This window comes from Squalius cephalus, assembly GCF_949319135.1.
Source record: "Squalius cephalus genome assembly, chromosome: 22".
Classification (NCBI taxonomy): domain Eukaryota; kingdom Metazoa; phylum Chordata; class Actinopteri; order Cypriniformes; family Leuciscidae; genus Squalius; species Squalius cephalus.
Window position 1 is genome coordinate 22,191,777 of NC_137143.1, and position 20,804 is coordinate 22,212,580.

A 20,804-nucleotide genomic window follows, 5' to 3' on the forward strand; every position below is an offset into this window, starting at 1 on the left:
GTTTTCTGCTTAGAATAATGGGTTGAAGAACTTCCTGTGTTCCCAGAACCGCGTGAAACGAGCACCAAGTCTTGCTTTGAGAGCAGGCCTCAGGAAGAACTCGGAGGGGGAGCGTAAAAAGACCCAGCCTGTTTGTCTTGGAAGAACGGCCTGTATGATGTATTAGCCAAGCTGTAGTCTTAGGCAAGGTTTCATTCCTTTTGAAAAGTGCACCGGGGACCTCTCTGTGACTCTTGTGCTCCGCAAAGTATTCTAATCATTTGTTCCCTCGGTTTCTTCTTCCCAGATGGCTTCATCTCCCGCTTCAACGTTAATGAAACCGATTGATGCGACAGTGTGTTGATCATTTTCATGTGCTTCATTTAAGCCCAAGAAAGCGGCAATTAACGTAAATCCTACCAGTTGTGCATTTGCATTACTTCATTGGAACTTTGGTTGGAATAGACCTTTGCCAAGTCATTGTGTATAACTGTCAATGGCATGAAATGCATTCAAGACGCCAGTTCTTAAATTTGACATTCTCCATTTATTACCAAAAGATTTGTAATGTGTAGAAAGGATAACACTCCAGTGCACTGTGTTCTTTTAGACAGACCTGCACAATGGGAACGGACGGGAAGGTAATACTGTTAAGTCCAGATATTATCTTTACGTGTTAACTTTTAAAAGAGAAACCACGTTTGATACAAATGCAAATAATAAGGGATGAAAAGCACCTGTTATTCATTTTGGATGGTCTGAACTTAGCAGCATATAAATGATGCATAATGTGTGTGAATATATACTATATATATTTATATTTATATCGTAGCCCAACTCAAAACACAGGGAATATCCAGTTAGCAGAGCACTTGATTTTTGACTGTCTGTGAGAACTGTAATACCCCTCAGATTCAAAGCACAACATTTTAAACTTTCTCCACCATAAATTAACATTTCTTCTTTTTCTTTTTTTTAAGCTTTTCACATATATAATAGTCTTGCTAATGCTTATTTAAAAAAAAAACACCTCCGAAGATATAGCAGCAGTTCTGTTGGGATTTCAAACCCCCAATTTATACACACATCAACACAGTTGCTGAAAAGCTTGTTTGTGCAGCCAGTCATAGAAATAGAAAGGTGACGTTTAAGGCAATGTCTGGCCAATTCGTTGTGTGTGCAGACAGACACCACTAAAGCGAGTTATAGTGCATGATTTGTCACTAACTGCTCGATGTTGTGTGGAAAAATAAGCCATGGAGAACTTATTTGATCTGGACATGAAGGAAAACTGGTTGGAACATCCCAACAAATATCGTAAAACCCAAGGCATTGCAGAAGTGCTGATCATCTGACATATTACAAAGTATCACAATATCTAACTGACATTCCTAACGTCCAGTACACCCTCGATAGTGCAGTTTCAAGCATATACATTATAGTTTCCTACACAGAATTTACCTAAATCAAATCAGACCTACATTTGGAGCGGCTACTCTCTGGATTGGCCGTCTTCCAAAAACTCAAGTCCATTGACCATCACAAATTTTACAATCTCATCTGCTGTCATATTTAAAGAAAACAAGAAATGTAATGTCCAGGATGAATATGGGATCCTCTGCCTTTTCATCTTGCGGAGTGAAGTCCTTAAACTTTCAGAAGCTCTCCTCTCAGACAGTCCCTGTAGGGGGAAAAAAATGTGTAAGAGCAGCCCAAACACAACGAACAGTATCACACCATGAACTCCACAAGAGAGCCGAGATTCCAGCACTTTGCTACACACAATTTTCATTATTTATTCACGTTAAGACACACTTTGAGTAACTTTATAATTCATAAGCTCTGCCTTCACTAACACCAAAAATAGCCTTTTAAATAAAGCACATAAACGTTCGTGCCAGTGACTAATTCAAAATACTGTATCAAAAATCAGTTGATCAAAAGGCCAAATGCTGTTAATATGCACATAATTTAATTCACCTTTCCCAATTAAACTAATTTTAAAATTTGTGTTACTTTGATTACCTTAAACAAAGTAATGTGATGTGACAATCCAAGAGTAGTAGACAGCAGTTGAAGACTCAGTCAGTCTCAACAAGTCAGTTGCTAGAAAAACTACAATGGGTCTCTTGGGAAAATGCTCAAAATTAGCTTTTTTTATTTTTCTTAAATAAACTGATTAATGGTCCATCAATAGTCTGCAGCTATTACCTTGATTGACTGTCTTGCGCTTGATGCCCCCTCAAACTCTGGTTGCCCATTGGTTGCTGATGCTCCTCATCCTTTATCTCCCAGTAATCTTGTTCTCCCGCTGTTGATTTGTCTAACTCCGCCATAGCCTCTTTTGATTTTTTCTTTATCGGCAGCATTGGAGTTTCAGAGTCTAGACTCTGAAAAATACTTTTCTGCTCCGAGCGCAGATCAAGTTTAACTTGCTCTGTTTCAAGCCCCACAAGGATATCTGATTGATGTGGTTCGGTGTTACCTATATCAGATATACGCTCTTCAGCCTCCACCGGTATGTGCTGATAGCTTTCGTGCCATTCTGAAGAGTCGTTTTTATGGCTGGGACCACTGTCATTGATCAAGTTTTCCAACGGCTTGCTGATTAGCTGCTTGCTGTTGGTCTTGTACAAACTATCTTCATTGTTCAACGCTATTACGCTTATCTTCATTGGGCTCACGCTTGACTCTTCAGGGTAGTCGCTGTTGCTTTCCCATTGGTCCACTTCTTGTATGTATTGACGTAAAAGCGGCATGCCTTGTTTAGCCTTGTTAGTGTTATCGTTTGTGAAGCTATGTAGTGTGTTAACAAGGTTGTTATGCTCGTTCTTGTCAGACTTGTAAAATGTATTTGTAATTCCGCTGTGCTGTTCAGAACCCCTTCCTTCGTTTTCTTTTTGTGTTATGTTTCTGTGCAACCTTTCTTTATCAAAATGTGATTGCTTGGAGTCTTTGTCTAAGGCAGGTAAGTGCTTGGGGTCATGTTCCTTGTAGTGAATGGCAGTAAAGTCTGTGGACTGGACCTGAGGTGCTCCCAGCAGGATTTCTGGAGGATGTTGCTCCTGAGGAGCAGAAAGGGATGGAGAGGAGTGCTGATTCTGTTCCTCCAGAAGATGCGAACTTGCTGCAGGGTTAGTTTGGAGGGAGCTCTGGGACAAGTTACTAAACGGTCCCCCCAAAGCAGACTGGGAGTCTGTAAAAGCACGTACATGGTATAGTTGACCTTGGGGAGCAAGAAACTGCTTTTGTTCTGGGAATGAGTTTTGGATAAAGCTTTTTCTCAGAGTGCCTGGTTGCTCAGGTAATACCTTGCCCTTTCCAAGGGATGGATCTATGAGACTTCCAGGCTTTGGGACCAGGCTATGGGTAAGGGGTGGTATGAACTCTTTAGTTCGTATGTTGCTGCTGCTGCTACAAATGGCACTAGTGTCAGAGTTGCTTTTGCTGGTGTGATCTAAGATGTTTCCCTCCTTTTTAGTGCAAATAGTACTGTGGCTGGTGCTTTTATAAGTGCTTCCATTGTTATATTTGCTGGTGGTGGCGAAGCTGCTGTTACTGCTTTCTTTTGCATTACTGGATACTTTCTGTTGGCCATAAATGGAAGTTGGACTGAAGTGAGATTTGCTGGTGCAATTTGTGTTCCTGTCATTGACTTGACAATCAATTTTCCTGACTATGTTCGTCAGATTCATAATGCTGCCCTCACTGTAACTGCTGTTTTGACTCTTGGGAGTGCCAGGCAAGCAGCTAATGTTAGTCTTGATGGACGAGCTGAAGCCAGTCTCACCTTTTCCAGTGTGTCCATGATTGCTCACGCTACCTCCTCGGCTTGCAATGTTGCAGTTCTCAGCTGTCCGACAAGATAATTCATTTCCAGTTTCCTTAGTGATGACAGCATGATGGATATTTACCTGTGGCGCCTGGACCACTGAATGCTGCTGCTGCTGCTGCTTAAGGGATGTGGCATGGGTCACACTAGGCTGGCTGACTATGACCCCTCCTTTCCAACCCATTATACTTCCCTTTGGTATCTGTTGTATATAGTTAGAACTCAAAGAAGCGGACTGGACAGAAACACAGTGTTGGGAAATGTGGTGAGGCGACTGATTCTGTGACGTTTTCGGTGTGGCTTGGAATACAGTGTTGAACATTTTTCTACGTGTGTCCTCGATTTCCTCAGGAGACCAACTGATACCTTGCTTTAGCCTTTGGGCCGTGAACCAGAGCTTGATCTGCTCCTCTGGGAAGCCAGAGACCACTGTCAAGTAACAGAGCTCTGCTTTGGTAGGGTAAGGAAACTTACCAAAGGACGTCTTAAGAAAACTGCTTAAATCCATGGCTGGATCATAGGTGGGGATGCTACTTAGAGGGATCATGACCTTTGGGAGATCAATGTTTGAATCAGGTGACGACGGATTAGAGTTCCAAAGAGGACCACGGTTATGCATTCCTGGTATTCCATGTGTGTTTGGGATTTTATGGACCGGAGGGGCAATAGTGCCACAGATGATATCTGATGTTGTTAGGGGTAAGGTCCTTACTGAAGTGCCATTGGTTACAGTTGCGGGCTTCTCGCTGCTAGGGACGGCCCGGTGTACCTCAACAGTATGGGAGACGACAATTTTTTTGTGCCCCCCTTTGGTCATTTTCATTATGGGTGTCTTGGTAATGGATATTCCAGATTCACTGAAATCCTCTTCTGTAAACAGGGTTTGCTCCACTGTGATAGCCCCATCTCTTTTGGTAACCTGCAAGGATACTCTCTTGTGCGTGGTGTGGAGTTCTGGATGTGATTTTGCATTATGTAAAGCAAGACCTTCAAACTTCACTGCTGAAACCTTGCAAGACAGGCAGTAAAAGTTTGGTTGAGCATGAAAGTCCATGTGACAGTTGTCCATATGGTGTAGAAACAGGTTCAAGTCTCCGGACTCAAAGCAGCACAAAGGGCAGCTATATGTTCCCCTTTCCCAGCATGAAGTCTTCGGTTCGGCTTTCAAGAGATCATGGAATCGTTGTGTATCCTCATCTTTTGAAGAGATACTGAGAATGCTGTCTTCGGGTATCGTGGGTAAGAGCTCAGGTAAGCATCCTAGTATGATGTCCTCCCGCAAGTGCTTGTTTTTTGATGGAATCATACAGGGAACGGTGGATTTCCTCTTGCTGGCCATAGTGTAGGATTGTGCAGATGAATAAAGAGTCAGAAACAAATACTGGAATTGTATGAAGTTGAGGTGTCATCAGCCAGCCGTGATGAACCAGCAATTGGTAAAATCTTCAGCTATCAGGACTTCCCATTGTAAAAGGGAGCAAAGTAACAACTCCCTGTGAACCTAAGGAGAGAAAACATGACATTTTTATATAAAACACTGATACAAAATAGAAATTAATGTCAGCATGGAATATGCATCACAATATTTGTCCTAAATGAGAGACAGTTTATTGAAATGATCTCACCAACCACTGTTAAATGTTGATTATAATAAAATCACTAATATGAAGTAAAAACTATTTTTCTCTTTGCCTAGTAGAGCTAAATACAGTTCCTTATAAAGAGCCGAAACATTGTCCTGATGCGCTGGAATAAAATCCGTTTTTTTAATGAGCAAAGAAAATGAACAAAATGTACTTTTAAGAAGTTTTCATTATAAGGGATCTAAAATAAACAGATAGCAAGATACCGTTTCTTGTTATAAATATACTCCAAAAATGTTTGTTTCCAAAAATGTGAGTTTATATTCCTGCATAGCGAACCAAACCCAGTTCTACATATGTTCACACACACACTTAAAATCTTTTTGCTGCACTTTTCCACACACAACACACTTTGGGCAGTGTGGGAGCATTTCAGGTTAAAGTTCATATGTGATTCACATTTTTCTGCCAATTGTTTTTAAAAATAAATAAATATCTTGTAAAGATTCTTAAATCTACCATACTGTACGTAGTCAACTTTAAAACTTAAAATATCGAAAATTTGAAACATCAATATAAATTAATGTGCGTTACTGTAAACCTATATAAAATAAAAAAAAATGGCGCTATAGATTGATGAGAGTATGTGTTGTCTCCATCTTGGAAGCTGATAGCAGAGCACATAAATTAGCTTATCTTGTTTGAGCAGTTCCAATATTTCAGCTAAAAACTAGCTGGTGAATAAATCTAGTAGGCCAATATAATACTTGATTTTCCATGCGTTATGCATCTGCAAAAGATTCTAATTAAGCCACCCAAGACTTCTGTTTGGGGTTTAGCTCTAAATTTCCTTGACCTTCTCTTTCATCAGACTACAAATACATTTTGGATGAGAACAATGTGGTGTCCATGTGTATATTTTTTTTTTTCAATATGGCCAGCTGTCTTTAAAAAAAGAAGGGTAAAACCATTCAGAAGTAAAAACATTGCCCAAAATACACAGTGCTCCCAGACATGGCACTGGCAGTGACGTACTCTTTTGCAACTGACTCTTTTATTTCTCATGACGGCTGCCTTCCTGCCAGAAAAATAAATAAATAAATACAAATAAAACTAGGTCACCAGCAACTTATGCTGTAATCCTGGTTCCCTGCATCCAGACGTGGGCATTTACTGTATGTTCAGCCTGCTTATGAGTGCATGATACTCAGATTTCATCAATGGATGTTAACCCCTGACATGAATCAGGGTTACTGAAATTGCACCAGACGGCTCTGAATGGAAACTTTACAAGAAGTTGCGTAATAATATTAACAATGTTCATAAATGTGTGTGTAATTTTTTTTGTGTGGAAAGAATAGAAAAAAACTATATTTGTTAATAAAATATGTGCAACATAACTTACACACAAGATTTATATTTGTAATATAGTTATAGAGGTCTAGCTGAGTTAAAATCATGTGGAGTTTGTCTGAACGAATGAGGGCACCTACTATTCTTTCAGATGGTAACAAAAATCTGCTCTCCAGATTCATCTATTATAAACCATAAAATGCTAGTTAACTACAACAGACATATTAATATCTAGATGAAGCTTTGAACGACTAGCCTGATTAGCACCGGACAAGTAGGAGATGGTTCAAAAATGTTATATAAAAAACAGGTCACCCTTCAAAGAATGGGATGCTTTATCTGGCAACCGAGACGTGCGATTAGACACAGGACAAGAGGTTTCCAGACAGTGAGCTATTGAAAAGGGAACTCAGAAAGAGAGGCCTCGTGTTTCAGCACCGGGGTGAACCAGTCTCACACAAAACAGTCTATCCTGCTACTGTGTGTCTCAGTACTTTCGTAGCTTTAGCGGCGAAACCGGAGGCCTTTTTATCCCGGCAACCTGTGGAGTCAAGGCATGCAGTAGATTTGGTTGAAAATTAGCACAACAACACTGACCTACATTTACGTCTTTGAACCGTTTGAAACTAAAATATTACATCATGTTATATGTTTCACATTTAATAAGTCTGGCTCTGCTTAAACATTTTAGATAGTGATGCACAGTATTAAATGCAGTGTGAGGGCAAAGGCCTGGCAATACGGGCCTTACATAATAAAGATCCTCTCTCTCATTATTGATTAAAGGCCGAAGCATCCCAGACTGGACGTCCTTTATTACATAGGACTACGCTGAATAAGCCTGCAAAGATATCAATAGATTCTCAGCATGAACATCTTTATAAGGCAGCTGTAATAAAATCTACATTTTTCTATGCAGCAACAAAAATAATTTTCTCATGATAAGGGGTCTAAAATAAACAGATGTTATAAACAGTCACATTATTTAAAGCTGCGAGTATGTTTGTATTCTTACATTCAATATTGCACCCAGTTCTCTTTTATTTGATAATTTGCTCACACACACCCACACCCCCCTAAATCCTCTTCTTTTTGGTGCACTCCTCCACACACACTTCAAGCAGTGCGGGAGCATTTTAGGATAAAGTTCATCTGCGGTTCACATTTTTCCCCCTGTTCTGCTTTAACAATTCTGTAAATATCTTGCATTGACTGTTAATCTGAGTGTCGACCATATGTAGTAAAGTCATTGCTGTGTATATATATATATATATCCTAATATCCATCTTCAAATTCAATGAAAATATTGGCAGAAGATTTGTGCGAGTAACGTGCACTGATTAAACCTTTGCTTTTAGCTCAGAATTTTCATGAGCTTCTCTTTCATCAGACTATAAATACATTTTGGGTAAAAACAATGTGGTGTCCATGTGTATATATTTTTTTCCAATGGTTCCAGCTGTCTTTTAAATAAAGGAGGAAACCATTCAGGAATTAGAAAAAAAAAAAACTGAAATGACGGCCCAAAATACACAGTGCACCCAGACACGACCATGACGTCCTCTTTTATTTCTTAGACTGGATCTGCTTCATTATACGAGGCTGATCTGAATAAGCCCATAAAGATTTCAGTGAATTTTAGCATGAACATCTTTCATAAGTGCTGCATGAATGTGACTTTTGTTTAACGCCAAGAAGCCATAACAAAGGTCAGTGAGCACATGCTGTAATAATTATATTTCTATAAGTACAAGAAAAAAAACAACAGGTCATCATAAGAGTCTGTCGTGACCATTTTTCTTCATTCTACACAATGGTGCTCATGACACTGAGCCGGAAGCCATATGCAGTGCCCTCAATGCTTGCATGCCATTGAAAAATTTCCTGAATGTGTGTGCCAGCACTTAAGATGGGCATGTGACTACATGCCATCATTGTCCGATGCTGTTTACGAGATATATCAGTGACGGCGTCAAACACGTCCATATTAATTATGTAGAGACTGAAGCACCGCTGAGGCATCCTACAGTTCACCTTCATTATAGGATGCGACTCATTAGCAAAATGCCACCAACACAGGCATTTTTACCATCAGCTATTTCTGGGCTGCCCGTGTTTATGTTTAAATCCAGTCAATGAACCTTATGCGAGTAGTACTACAGAAAGCTGGGTGCCATCAGAAGTGCCCGCTTTGCCCCCCTTACCTCGGTGACTGCTGCACGGACTCTTGGGAGGCCAGTCTGTGCTGCCACTCATGTGTTAACATTGCCATAGCAACCCCTCTCCTTTCACTTTCCTTGCCCACAACACACAGAGGGGACTAAATCCTCTATTCTTCACCAAAAAAACACACACACTTGGGGGACATTTTTTGTAGCCCTCCAACCCAAGAGAAACAAAACTCCAAATATTTTATTTGACTGTGCTATTTGTTTATGCCAATATACAAATTGGAAACAAATGAGGATCCATCCCTTTTTCCGCTCTGTAATCATGGCAGTTTTTTTCCCCCACTAACAGAGCACCCCGGAATTTTACAAAAGGCGGTATTTGCATTTTCAGAATTACTTTGCCAGTCTTGTGACACAAAAATCAGTCATTAAAGGCACGGAAAAGATTCAGAAATCGTAAGCCTTCAAATAGGAGAGAAATAATCATTGACGTGATGTGCTGAGTTTGATCACCGGTGCAACACACTCATTAGTTACAAAAAAGAAAGATGGCGGAGCACCATGAATTGTACTGAGTCAAGTGCCAGGTCTCGGCGAATGCCAGACTCCTCCATACAAAACCGCGCTGGAACAGCTGAAATACTTGTATGGCCGACACTCCGCCGTTAAGCCAAAAGTTTGTCTCAAAAAGTACTGAGGTTAATACGGGCTTTACGGGGAGGTTTTGGGGATATACTCCTATTGTGGAGCTCATTTCTGTCTGTTACTCCACGACATTCATCCACTCTTTAGATTTACAAATTTAATAAGGTAATGTGAGATATCACAGAAGGACATTTTTGTTATTACATGCACAGTGAGCTTTTCATTATAAATAATTTAATCATTTTGACTGCTTTTATAGCACGGATAGAGGACATAGAGCCTCCATAATTATAATTCTGCTTAGAAAAATCCAGTTGGCATTAGACAGACAATTCTCTTCTCTTAATTCAAAGAATATTACATAAACCGGCAGCTTTTACTGGAAATCAACATACAATAAAGTGCACACACAAGCGACTTAACATTTAGTCCTTCATTTTGTGCCGTCATGCTGTTCTAACTGGACACAATAAGAACAGAGCAAAGTGTGCATGTATGTACAAATCACATTTTTCTTTGAGTATTTTTTTTTGTTTTGTTACAAATACTTTGGGAAGGTCACGTTCTAAATGGTTTACTGTTCTGATTGCTCAAAATCAGGATGAAAGGCAATATTGCTATGCCTGATTACAACACTGCAGACCAGAACACTATTCCCACAAGGGAACAGACGTTCACCCAAAAACACAAGGACCTATAGATAGCATGCATACTCTAGCCTACCTTAGAATCCATTTTACAATGTTATTCTGCATGCTAACTTTAAAAAGTAGTGTACTTCAGCAGAAAGTGATGTTTGCGAAAGAGAGTTGAGATGAAATGCCGTGAGAGCATATCATTCTAAATAATGATTTATTATGTGTGGTATCAGAGCCAGGGTTATGATCTGGAGTTAAATCTGAGTTTGAGTACATTCTGTACCCATTAACAGTTGATAGCGCGTGCTTATCCAGATCTGCGCCAGCTTTAAACTACAGGAACCCCCCGAAGCGTTCGTCATAGTAAAGATCACTTTTGGAAATCGATTATGCGCCAATATTTCCGTGCTCCTCGCCGGTGATCAATCCGAGTCAGAGTCACGGGTCCCATTTTGACCCCCGTTTGAAGTAGGAATCTGACGCGTGACGCTCCGAAATGGACAGACTATAGTAACATCACACAGGCACGTTGTAGCGTGCGAATAATTAAATTGAAAGCAGACGAGAACACTGAGTAACAAACTGTAACAAACTGGTAAGTTAACCCTTTCGCTTCGTATTGAGGCAGTAGTAACCTCCATCCGGCTAGACGTTTTTATCGGGAGTTTGAGTGTATAGCGCGGCGCAATATTTTGGCTATTACCAAAATTTTTAACTAAGCACTCCCATCTACTGTCGCCATTTTATACATAGAGGCGACTTCACGCGCCGCATATGAGTAGAATAACAAGGCACGCTTCTCTATACTAGAACTACTTTTGAGGACTGTTCGCGTCACCTAAATAAATCGCTTTCACTTCTTTGAAAAGTCAAAGTTCCCTACCTTTTCGTCGGCTCTGGTGACTGCGAATGGAAATCCGTTATTGATAAAGAAATGAATAACATTTAGGTTTCGCTCCGCTCCGGGTCTCGGGGGAACAGGAGGGGCCGAGACCTCTCCTCAGATGAACCCTGTGAACTAACGTGAACCCGTCGGGTCACCGCGATAAGGAGCATCTACTGCTTTATGGCACACTGATTATGTGCCCGGCTGACATGGGCGCTGCTGGAGTGGCGAGAAGGGAAAGAAATGCACGCCAGGCGCTCTCAAATAAGGGCACGTGATTAAAGCGCGTCACCCAAACCCAAAATCCTGATCCTACCCCTCTCTGTTCTAGGACGGGCTGAGCAGACACACTGAAGGGAGTGACTCATGCGCAAATGTCTAATATAGCCAGAAATATGGAGCAGCGCTTTCGGTCAGTAGGTCGTATAAGGACGAGGGGGGAAACCAACCTACTATACCGATCATGAGCATGTGCCTACTACATATAGGCTACTACAAAAACGCATGTTTGGAACAACCGTATGAAGAGAAAATACGAAATGTTGCGCGCAGTATTACAATAGAAAAAAAAAAAAAAAACAGAATAGATTAGAATCTCTACAGCTACATGACCAAACTAGAAATTATTGCGCTACATTTAATGTATATTAAATATATTAGGATAGCCTACATATTATTAGAATAGAATAGAATAGAATCTCTATAGCCACAAAACCAAACTGGAAATTGTTGTGCAACATGCAATAGCCTACATATTATTGTTGGAATAGAATAAAATAGAATAGAATATGATATCCATTGCCACACAACCTCGGGGAAATGAATGTGCGACATGTAACAGAATTCATATTATTATTGGTATTATCAATAAAATAGAATGGGAAAGTCTCTATTTCCACACAACCATGATTTTGTGCAACATACAATTAAATACATATTATAAATAGGCCTATTATTATTATTATTATTATTATTATTAGAACAGAATAAGAGACTCTATTGCCACAATAACCAATTATTATTGATGTTGCTATCTTGGATTAATAATCACCAGGAATATTTATACACACTTTTTATTACCAGTGATAATAAATATGCACAGCTGCATGCAAATGTGTCCTTGCTTCTGCCATATTTACCACTGAGACCATGAACAGTTTCAGAAACACTGATTACAATAGGCTATAGCCTATTTTGAGAGGGTCATATAAGGTGAAAGTAAATCTGAGAGTTCCCATACTGTTGTGCTCTCTGAACTGATAACAACCAGTCAACCATGAGTGCAACAAACACCAGCCTGTCTATCATCAACAGGTTGTGTGATACTCAGTCCTTGTATGTGGGCACATAAAATACGTATAACGTTTCAAAGTCTTTACTTTTCTTTTCTTAGGACCTGCTATCCAGGGGCTCCCCCTCACGCCACACTGGCAATTACACCTTTAGACGTGCAGCTTTTTTGACAGTACAGGCAGAGATGAATCTGATTGGATAAAGCACGAAAACACCTACTGTCCATTACGAGACGGTTGCCATGCGGTTTGGGCTTTTCCTTCATTAAGGCCTCGGCTCGAACTTTTTTTTTAATTTTTCAGTGTGAATGGATTAGCTTTATAAATATTATATAGGACACTGGGGTTAGTTGTCACAATTACCATATACGTTTTTTTAGCCAAAAAAATCTAATGGCATAAATGTGTTTTTTCTAGCACTGGTTTTGTTTGTTGATTTTAAACACCTAGTTCAAAAAATCTTACATTATTTTATTTTTTAATACATTTTTGTCCAAAAAAAACCCCCTACAACATTTGTCATATTTTTTGCTATATCTGTTGAATAATCAAGTGAACATTAAATCACACTACAATACTATCAAGAAATGGTCAACTATATTATGAAATAAACTATTGAAAGGTATGCAGTGATAAACTGTTCTTAGGACTAGTTTCATAAGTGTCAAGTTGGAATGAGTCATGTATTTTAAATGCTTCAAAATTAAATTTATTATCAAAATAAGTTTATTATCAGACTGACAACTTCCTCAATATTTTTCATGCAATGTGTGTGTGTGTGTGTGTGTGTGTGTGTGTGTGTGTGTGACAACTTGCCCCATTCTGCTCTATATTGTAATCAAAGGCCGGGAAACTGCAATATTACAAACCAAGTGTTATATTGTAGCTTTATAGGCTACTTTTAAAAATGACCGATCATTGGATTATTTATTATTAATAAGTTTATTATTGTTAAAATGTATAATAAAGCATGAAATATATTCAGCAATAACACTGCTGAATAGCCTATCTAAATTTTAAAGTTAAAATAACGAGTTACTTTAACAATGGGAGTTATGGATGAGGGCTAGCAATTTAGACATGCTGCCATAATCTCAGCTGATTTTATATTAACTGTTTATATGGAGTATCGTCTGTATTTTATGAGGCCATTTAGTTTCCCAACACCACACCATCGTGAATCTTTCACACTCAACGGGTAGAATCACAGCACACACACGCCGCCTTTGTTTGCCTCCGAATTCAAACTCTTGGCCAATAGGCGCAGGGCAGATTGTCCAATGGCGTTCTTACTTGGCGGACACGTGACGCAACAACTCGACTGGCAACAATGTGGCGACCAATGGCTGTCTGGCGGTGGGATGGGATGGGTCCTCTCTGAAAGTACAGGATACAGGTGTCCGTGAGAGAGTGTATTATTCAATTTAGGAAACGTTAGTGATTGATAAACTTTCAGTTATGGCTTTATCCCAGTGTCTTGAAGATTCGCCAGGCTGGCGGGCACCGAGGACAGGCCAGGATCTAAACGTTAAAGAACTTTACAATGAGAGACACCGACTCGCTCTGGAGGAGCTGGTCGCTGGAGGAGTCGATTCCTTTATGGGATTCCTGCAGAAAGAGAGAATCCCTAACTTTCTCTCCGACGACGAGATCAGGCGGATTTCTCGCGCTTCTGTTGTGCCCAAATCACTCTCTTCGATCGGAGACGATTCTCATTTGGACCAATCTGGCACACTGGACTGCTCATCTGTCACTTATTTCCCCGAGGTCTCTGATATTGAGCCCCCAGTTTTAGAGATGGGCTGGCCAGCGTTCACTACAGGCTCGTTCCGGGGAGTCACGCGTGCAGTCGCCTACTTCCAGCCGTGTTATGGAGAGTGCATTTATAGCTGCAAAGAAGCGGCCAGGAGGATGATAAAAAATGCAAAGGAGGTATTGCTTGGCCCGTACTGTTAAAAACGTTGTATATGAGGCACCAAGATACTGTTACTTAATTAATCTGTAACAATAATTCATCTGTTCTTACTTGTGCTATGACAAGCTTTAAAACTATGAAGTAGCCTATATATTTAGTTTTACTAGTAAGCCTACTCATTCTGAAATGACTAGTATATAATCAAATAGTGACTACTATCATTCTAAATTTCACTATTCATTATTAAAAGAGACTATCAATTTTTTTTTTACTAGGCTACTAGTTATATCCCAATAGTGACGTAACTTTTCCAATGTAACTGGTAACAGATTTTAATTTAAATTTACCAAATTTAATTCTGAACAGATCTGTGGTTCACATATAAATTTTGCAACTCTTATATGTTCCAATTGTTGCTGGAACCTATTTTATATTACTAGTAAATATTTAGTTACTATATAATTTTATTGAATATGCACTAGTACTTGTTGTGTACTTACTAAAAAATATGGTAGCTAATGAATAGCCACTGGTGAAATGGAAAAAGAACATTGTCTCTGTTTGAATGATTAATAAAAAATATATACTAGTAATTTATAAGGAATGTACAAATGTATTGTCATAACATGTCTTTATTTTTATTTATTTATTGTAAATAAGTTGGGAAATACATTTGTTCTCAGATTTCCCTGCTTAAACTTTTTAGATTATTTATATATATATATATATATATATATATATATATATATATATATACACAAGCCATCTTGAAAAAAAACCAAAACAACTTATTTCAGTTGTTTTAGTCAAAGATCAGTTTTTCAGGTAATGGAAGAGTAAGTTTGTGCTCTGGATCTTAAGTGTGGAATGGGAAGAATGTGCCGAAGCGTCTATCGCACTGAGCTGTTACCTCTAAGGGTCTGAACCTGGAGGTGCCACAACAGGCTCTTCAGTCCTTGAACTGAAGGGGGGGTTTGAGCTGAATGTATTGAGGTTATACCTCCAGGCAGTCTGGATCTGTTCCAGCTTGCATGTACTTAAAGGCCAAATGTAATAAAAAAATTATCAAGGTGTGTAGCCAGCGGCTGTTCAGTCATGACAATCATACGAATGAGCTAGAACATCGAGTTCACTGATGCGGAAGCTCTAAGCTGTAATTTCAGTCCATGTTTTTAGCCACAAAGTATAGTAATGCTATGTTAATGTCTCATTAATCATAAGTGATTTTTATCCTTAGGTGATTGCCATTGTGACAGACTCCTTGACAGACCTGGACATCTTCCATGACCTGCAGGAAGCTTGCACACGCCGCAGAGTTCCTGTCTATATTCTTTTAGACCAGTCTTCTGTCCACCCATTCTTACAGATGTGTAAAAACCTTCGTGTACAGCTTGATGAACTGCTGGTATGAGTTGACAACTTAAAGCTATGTCACTTTGAAATGTCATTATTATCTGTTAAATATTAATATTGTTGTTGTTTTTATTTTATTTATTTATTTATTTATTTTTTAGCAAATGAAAGTACGGACCATAACAGGCTCTACCTACTACATGAGATCAGGTGCTCGGATCACTGGAAAAGTTCATGAGCGTTTCATGCTGATTGATGGGAACAGAGTGGCTACAGGTTCATATAGGTATTAAGACCCAACATCTTAAAGGGATATTTCACCTAAATGTGAAAATTACATGTTGTTCCAAACATGTATGACTTTCTTTCTTCTGTGCAACACAAAACAAGATATTTCTAATATATTTAAGAAACGTTTTTGACTTTCTTTGTATTGTTCAAAATATTTTCTGTGTTCATTTTTTGTGGGTGTGACATTTGTGACAATGTACAATGATTATAAAGGAATGATCATGAAACATTTTGCAGAAAATTATTAGAGTTTAACTTTGCAAATGCCAGACAATCAGTACATAATAGTCTTGACTAAACGTTTATTTTGCCACTTTCTTTTATCTACAGGTTTAACTGGACAGATGGCAAACTCAACAGCAGCAACCTTATTGAGTTATCTGGCCAGATAACTGAGAAATTTGATGAAGAGTTCCGCATCCTCTATGCTCAGTCCCTACCACTGCCACCGAATACAAGAGCTCCCTCTAGTGCCAGAAGCAGCGTTTTATATGACCATCTTGTCCTCAAACCACCTGGAACGCCTCCCTCCTTCTTGGCACGAACAACAAAGCCTCAACCAGAATGTCTGACGAGCACTCCAGCCAGACTTCATACCCCAGAGGTCCAACAGATGAATAAAGACATTGAAGATCGAGACAGAAAGAGTAACCCAGTTTCTGATACTTCCACTGTAGGTGAAGACTGGATCGAGCAAGAACTCGGAGAGGAAGCGCTCACCTCGGATGACCGTCCTCGTTTGCCGGCAACGAATGTTACTACTCAGACCCAGACAGTCGATGTGATGATCTCTCTCCCTGTACCTTCCTGCCACATCTCAACACAAACGACCTGCCACACCGTAGACACGAGTGTGCAAACGTGCACCGACAACAACAAGCCTCAGAGCTCAAGCCCTAAATCGCAAACCTCGTCCAGCAGCAACCAGATCAACCCCAGTGCGTCATCCGCTTGCAACCTTCAGGAGGTGGACTGTCACCCACCTGTCTGTCTTGCCCCTCAAGACGCCAACCTGAGGGAATGCTTCCTCAAGATCACTAAAGAACGACAGCACCACTACAGCTCCATTCGCTCCAAACTCGACCACATGGTGACACTGCTCTCTCACAAGAGGGAACTAGTGGACCTCACCAACCTCGCGCTGAGGCCCGGCCTGCACAGAGGACGCAAAGGTCAGCAGGAGGGCAGGCAGGTTCACGGTACACATGACAATGTTATTATGGGAACATGGCCCAGGTCGAGATGTCTGCAGTAACATGAACTCTTAGCGCTGGTGGTGGGTGTAGTCTGCTGTTTTAGTACTGCACTTTTTTAAAAATCAGAACAAAACTTATAGATTAATCAGAAAACATATTTTGAATGATGTTATGTGAGAATGCAGTGTACAAGTGACAAATGTGCAAAGATACTGTTTTGTTTTGTTTTGTTTTTTACTTAAATCTTAATTCTAATTATTTTTCAGGATGAGAGGAAATTATTAGCAGTCTTTAAATACTGTAGTCAAACCAAAGTACTTTTCTTTTCAGTGCTATTTTGAAATCCTTTTAGTAAATGTCTGTACTTGGTTGTCTCTGTTTCTCTCTGTGTTGTTTGTTTAAAGTTGTGAAGTTATGAAAATGACTTTTTTTGAACACTATTACTGTTATATTCATATAAAAAAAACCCCAGTCACTCATGGATGTGTTTGATGTGTTTTGACGGATGATGTTAGCGAAAGGACTGAATCAAAGCAGTTTTGCTAAATTGGAGACTTGATACTTTTACTATGCTTGAGGCAGTTGAATATTTATTTCACCAAGGACACAGATAAAACAAAAGTTAAATTATTTATGATTGCCTCATATTAATAAAACAACAAATTGACAATTGTTTACTGAAGATTTTTGTGGGGTTGTGGAACTTATTTATAAATGCTCAATTAGTATAGTATATTACATTCAACTTTAATATATATATATATATTTAAATATGTACTTTCCAATATAGAGAATTTATAATATACACTACCATTCAAAACTACCATTCAAAAGTTTGAGGTCAGCTAGATTTTTTGAAAGAAATTAAAGGGGGTCCTATAATGCCCTTTTCACAAGATGTATAATAAGTCTCTGATGTCCCCAGAGTGTGTATGTGAAGTTTTAGCTCAAAATACCCTACAGATATTTTTTTATAGCATGTTAAAATTGCACTTTTTGAGGGTGAGCAAAAACGCAATTTTTATGTGTGTCCCTTTAAATGCAAATGAGCTGCTGCTCTCGGCAAAGAGGGCGGGGTTTCAAGAGCTCCTGTTTTAGCATCTGATTACCTCACACAGACACACACTGAAAATTTAAAACACTTTTAGCCTTTTATGTTCAAACCGGAGATGGACAAAGATGGAAAGACTCAAGAAAAAGTGACAACAGAATGCAACAAGACATTTCTGAATGGTTAGCTGATGAATTTATATAACTGATGTGGAGTTAACTATCTTGCAGTCATTGATTAGCATATTATGTTATGATAATCTACATAAATCGCTTCCAGGGGGTGGGATTTATGTAAATTTTAGGGTTAGTGATGTCACTAACCCATGAAGAAGCTCATTGTAGTCCTTACCAGGCGTTTGTTGTAGGCTAGTCCTTAAAAAGTGATTTTCGTAAAAGAAAATATCTCCCTTTGCTTTGAACTTTGAGTTACAACGATGTTGTTTATGCTCAAACAGCAATATTACACACTAACTAAAGTTAAAAAAATTAAATCATAATCAACCACCACTTTAATACTTTTATTCAGAAATAATGCATCAATTTAATCAAAAGTGAGGCATTTATAATGTTAATAATGAATGGTAGGCTAGTGTATATTTAAAAACAATATTTAAATATAACGTAACTTCCATGCCTTTGGTAACTGAATGGTGAGGGTTGGGTTATGTTTTCTAAATATGTGTAGGCCTAAATGCTTCCTCAGAAAAACCCTTGATCTGATTGTATTAACCATGAGAGTGAATTCAGGAAAAGTGGGCCATTCATCTCATTGAAGAAAAAAACTTCTGGATTTTAAATGAGTGATGTAAAATGAACGTGATTTCTGCACTATTTCTTGGTCGCTATTCAAATAAGCAAATTTGTGACACTGATCTTGTGAACTCCTTTGTGCAAAAGGTCAGATGTTCTTGTTTCCACTGAATCGCTCAAGATGCTGGTAATTTGAGACCAGACCTGGACCCCACCATAGTTAAAATAATGTAGTGGATCTTGCATAAAAGGTTTTCATTCTGAGTCTGACTGTTATTTAGGCAAATATAAAGAGAAAAAATATAGATTATATATATAAAAAACAGTAGCCCTTATTTTAGATCAGCAACTGTGTGTTCATCACAATGTTCACAGAAAGAGGAATTCTGGGAAGTCTGTCCTCATATAATACCAGCAATAGTCCTTTGCTAACTGAAGAGGGCGCTATCATCTTGCACCTTGCCATACTTCATGAGCTTGGTGTATTGGATAACATTGTGGGGAAATGTATACATAAAATCTAATTCATACTCTAAAATCACTTTGGATGTAGGTTAAGACGATGGTTTACTGATAAACAAATCAGAGGAGAGAAGGTTTGGTTATTTTACAAATAAGGCACACACACACACAACTGTTCAAAAGTTTCTTAAGAAAGCTTTTTCCTAAAGAAATTGATACATTTATCCTGTTTTTACTATACTTTTATTGAATTAAACTGATAAAGCCATTAAATATATTTATAATGTTACTGTTAAAAATAATTCCTTAAATTATTAAAATAATGTTTAAATAGTTTCTGTTCTTTTAAACTATCTATTCATCAAAGAATCCTGAAAAAAAAAAGACTTGCACACACTTCAACTAATAATAATAAGAAAGGTTTCTTGAGCACCAAATGTTAAGGATCATGTACTGAGGATTGGAATAATGGTCTCTGAAGATTCAACTTTGCCATTACAGGAACATATTACATTTTAAAAGAGAAAAAATATTTAATAATATGACTGTTTTCACTGTATTTTTTTTGTTTAAAAAAATGCACTCTTCACTAGACTGGGACTCTACTTATTCTTATCTTAATCTTACTGACCTCAACTTTCGAATGGTACTTTATATTTATGTTTTTCCCACACAGGACCGGTCTCTTATTGATTACTGGATCATTTGGAAGATTTATGCATACTGCCTCATAGCCTAAGTGCCAACATATTGACGAATGACCCTCTTAGATGTGTGTTGTTTACTGTAAATCTGCAGTGATTGTATATAATGGATTGTTTATGTGAATTGTAATGACATTTTAGCATGTAAAAGTGCATTTTAAAAATGAATAAACAGGACATAAATATTTTCAACGTGAAATTCAAGCCTGAATTAATACTCAAAACACATTCAGATGCTGTTTAATACCTTCAATTATCATACTTTCAAAAGCCACCCCTGAGGTTTACTATTAATAGCTTGATTAAACAGAACAACAAGTGATTGTTGGCGGTTAATTTTTTATCTTGTTTTCATGAGTGTTTTGAGCCACATCCGCCCCCTCAGGTACCGCTCAACGACTGTCCAATGATCGCAGCCTTAATCACTCCTCTTGAGTAATGAAACCTGCTTGCGTTTTTTAAAAGCATGTTGTTATACAGTTCACGCTTAAAAGTCTTTTTCTCTGCCTAAACCCAGCCATGTGTAGGCCCATAATTCAATAACTGTTCAAAATTAGATGAATCTATAAATTGCAATTTGAATTTGTGCATTACAATGGCATCAAAAGTTCCTACTTATATGTATTATCTTTATTTGAACATCTAGCCTATACTGATAGGGCTGTTTTTAAAGGAATAGTTTAACCAAAAATGAATTTACA

General features: G+C 38.5%; 2 protein-coding genes across 2 annotated transcripts; one reads left to right on the plus strand and one right to left on the minus strand.

The window, feature by feature from the left end:
• Nucleotides 1–750: 750 nt before the first annotated feature.
• Nucleotides 751–11,416, minus strand: zhx3a (zinc fingers and homeoboxes 3a). The gene is made up of 3 exons (XM_079856468.1): nucleotides 11,085–11,416; nucleotides 2,191–5,312; nucleotides 751–1,660 (listed from the first exon to the last, which is right to left on the minus strand). The coding sequence occupies exons 2-3, from the start codon at nucleotides 5,148–5,150 to the stop codon at nucleotides 1,627–1,629; spliced, it is 2,994 nt and encodes a 997-aa protein (XP_079712594.1). The 5' UTR covers nucleotides 5,151–5,312; nucleotides 11,085–11,416; the 3' UTR covers nucleotides 751–1,626.
• A 1,994-nt stretch (nucleotides 11,417–13,410) lies between these two features.
• On the plus strand, nucleotides 13,411–17,814 carry fam83d (family with sequence similarity 83 member D). Its single transcript, XM_079856471.1, has 4 exons — nucleotides 13,411–14,311; nucleotides 15,532–15,699; nucleotides 15,809–15,933; nucleotides 16,269–17,814. Exons 1-4 carry the CDS (start codon nucleotides 13,838–13,840, stop codon nucleotides 17,191–17,193), a joined length of 1,692 nt encoding a protein of 563 aa, XP_079712597.1. The 5' UTR covers nucleotides 13,411–13,837; the 3' UTR covers nucleotides 17,194–17,814.
• The last annotated feature ends 2,990 nt before the right edge of the window (nucleotides 17,815–20,804 follow it).

Bases quoted from the DNA above. Each gene is read 5' to 3' on its own strand.
- zhx3a (XM_079856468.1), bottom strand. From the start codon at position 5,150: ATGGCCAGCAAGAGGAAATCCACCGTTCCCTGTATGATTCCATCAAAA. The intron at 1,661-2,190 runs GTAATAGCTGCA...TTCCCCCTACAG, and splicing joins GCGCAAGACAGTCAATCAAG to GGACTGTCTGAGAGGAGAGC.
- fam83d (XM_079856471.1), top strand. From the start codon at position 13,838: ATGGCTTTATCCCAGTGTCTTGAAGATTCGCCAGGCTGGCGGGCACCG. The intron at 14,312-15,531 runs GTATTGCTTGGC...TTTTATCCTTAG, and splicing joins TGATAAAAAATGCAAAGGAG to GTGATTGCCATTGTGACAGA. The intron at 15,700-15,808 runs GTATGAGTTGAC...TTTATTTTTTAG, and splicing joins TACAGCTTGATGAACTGCTG to CAAATGAAAGTACGGACCAT.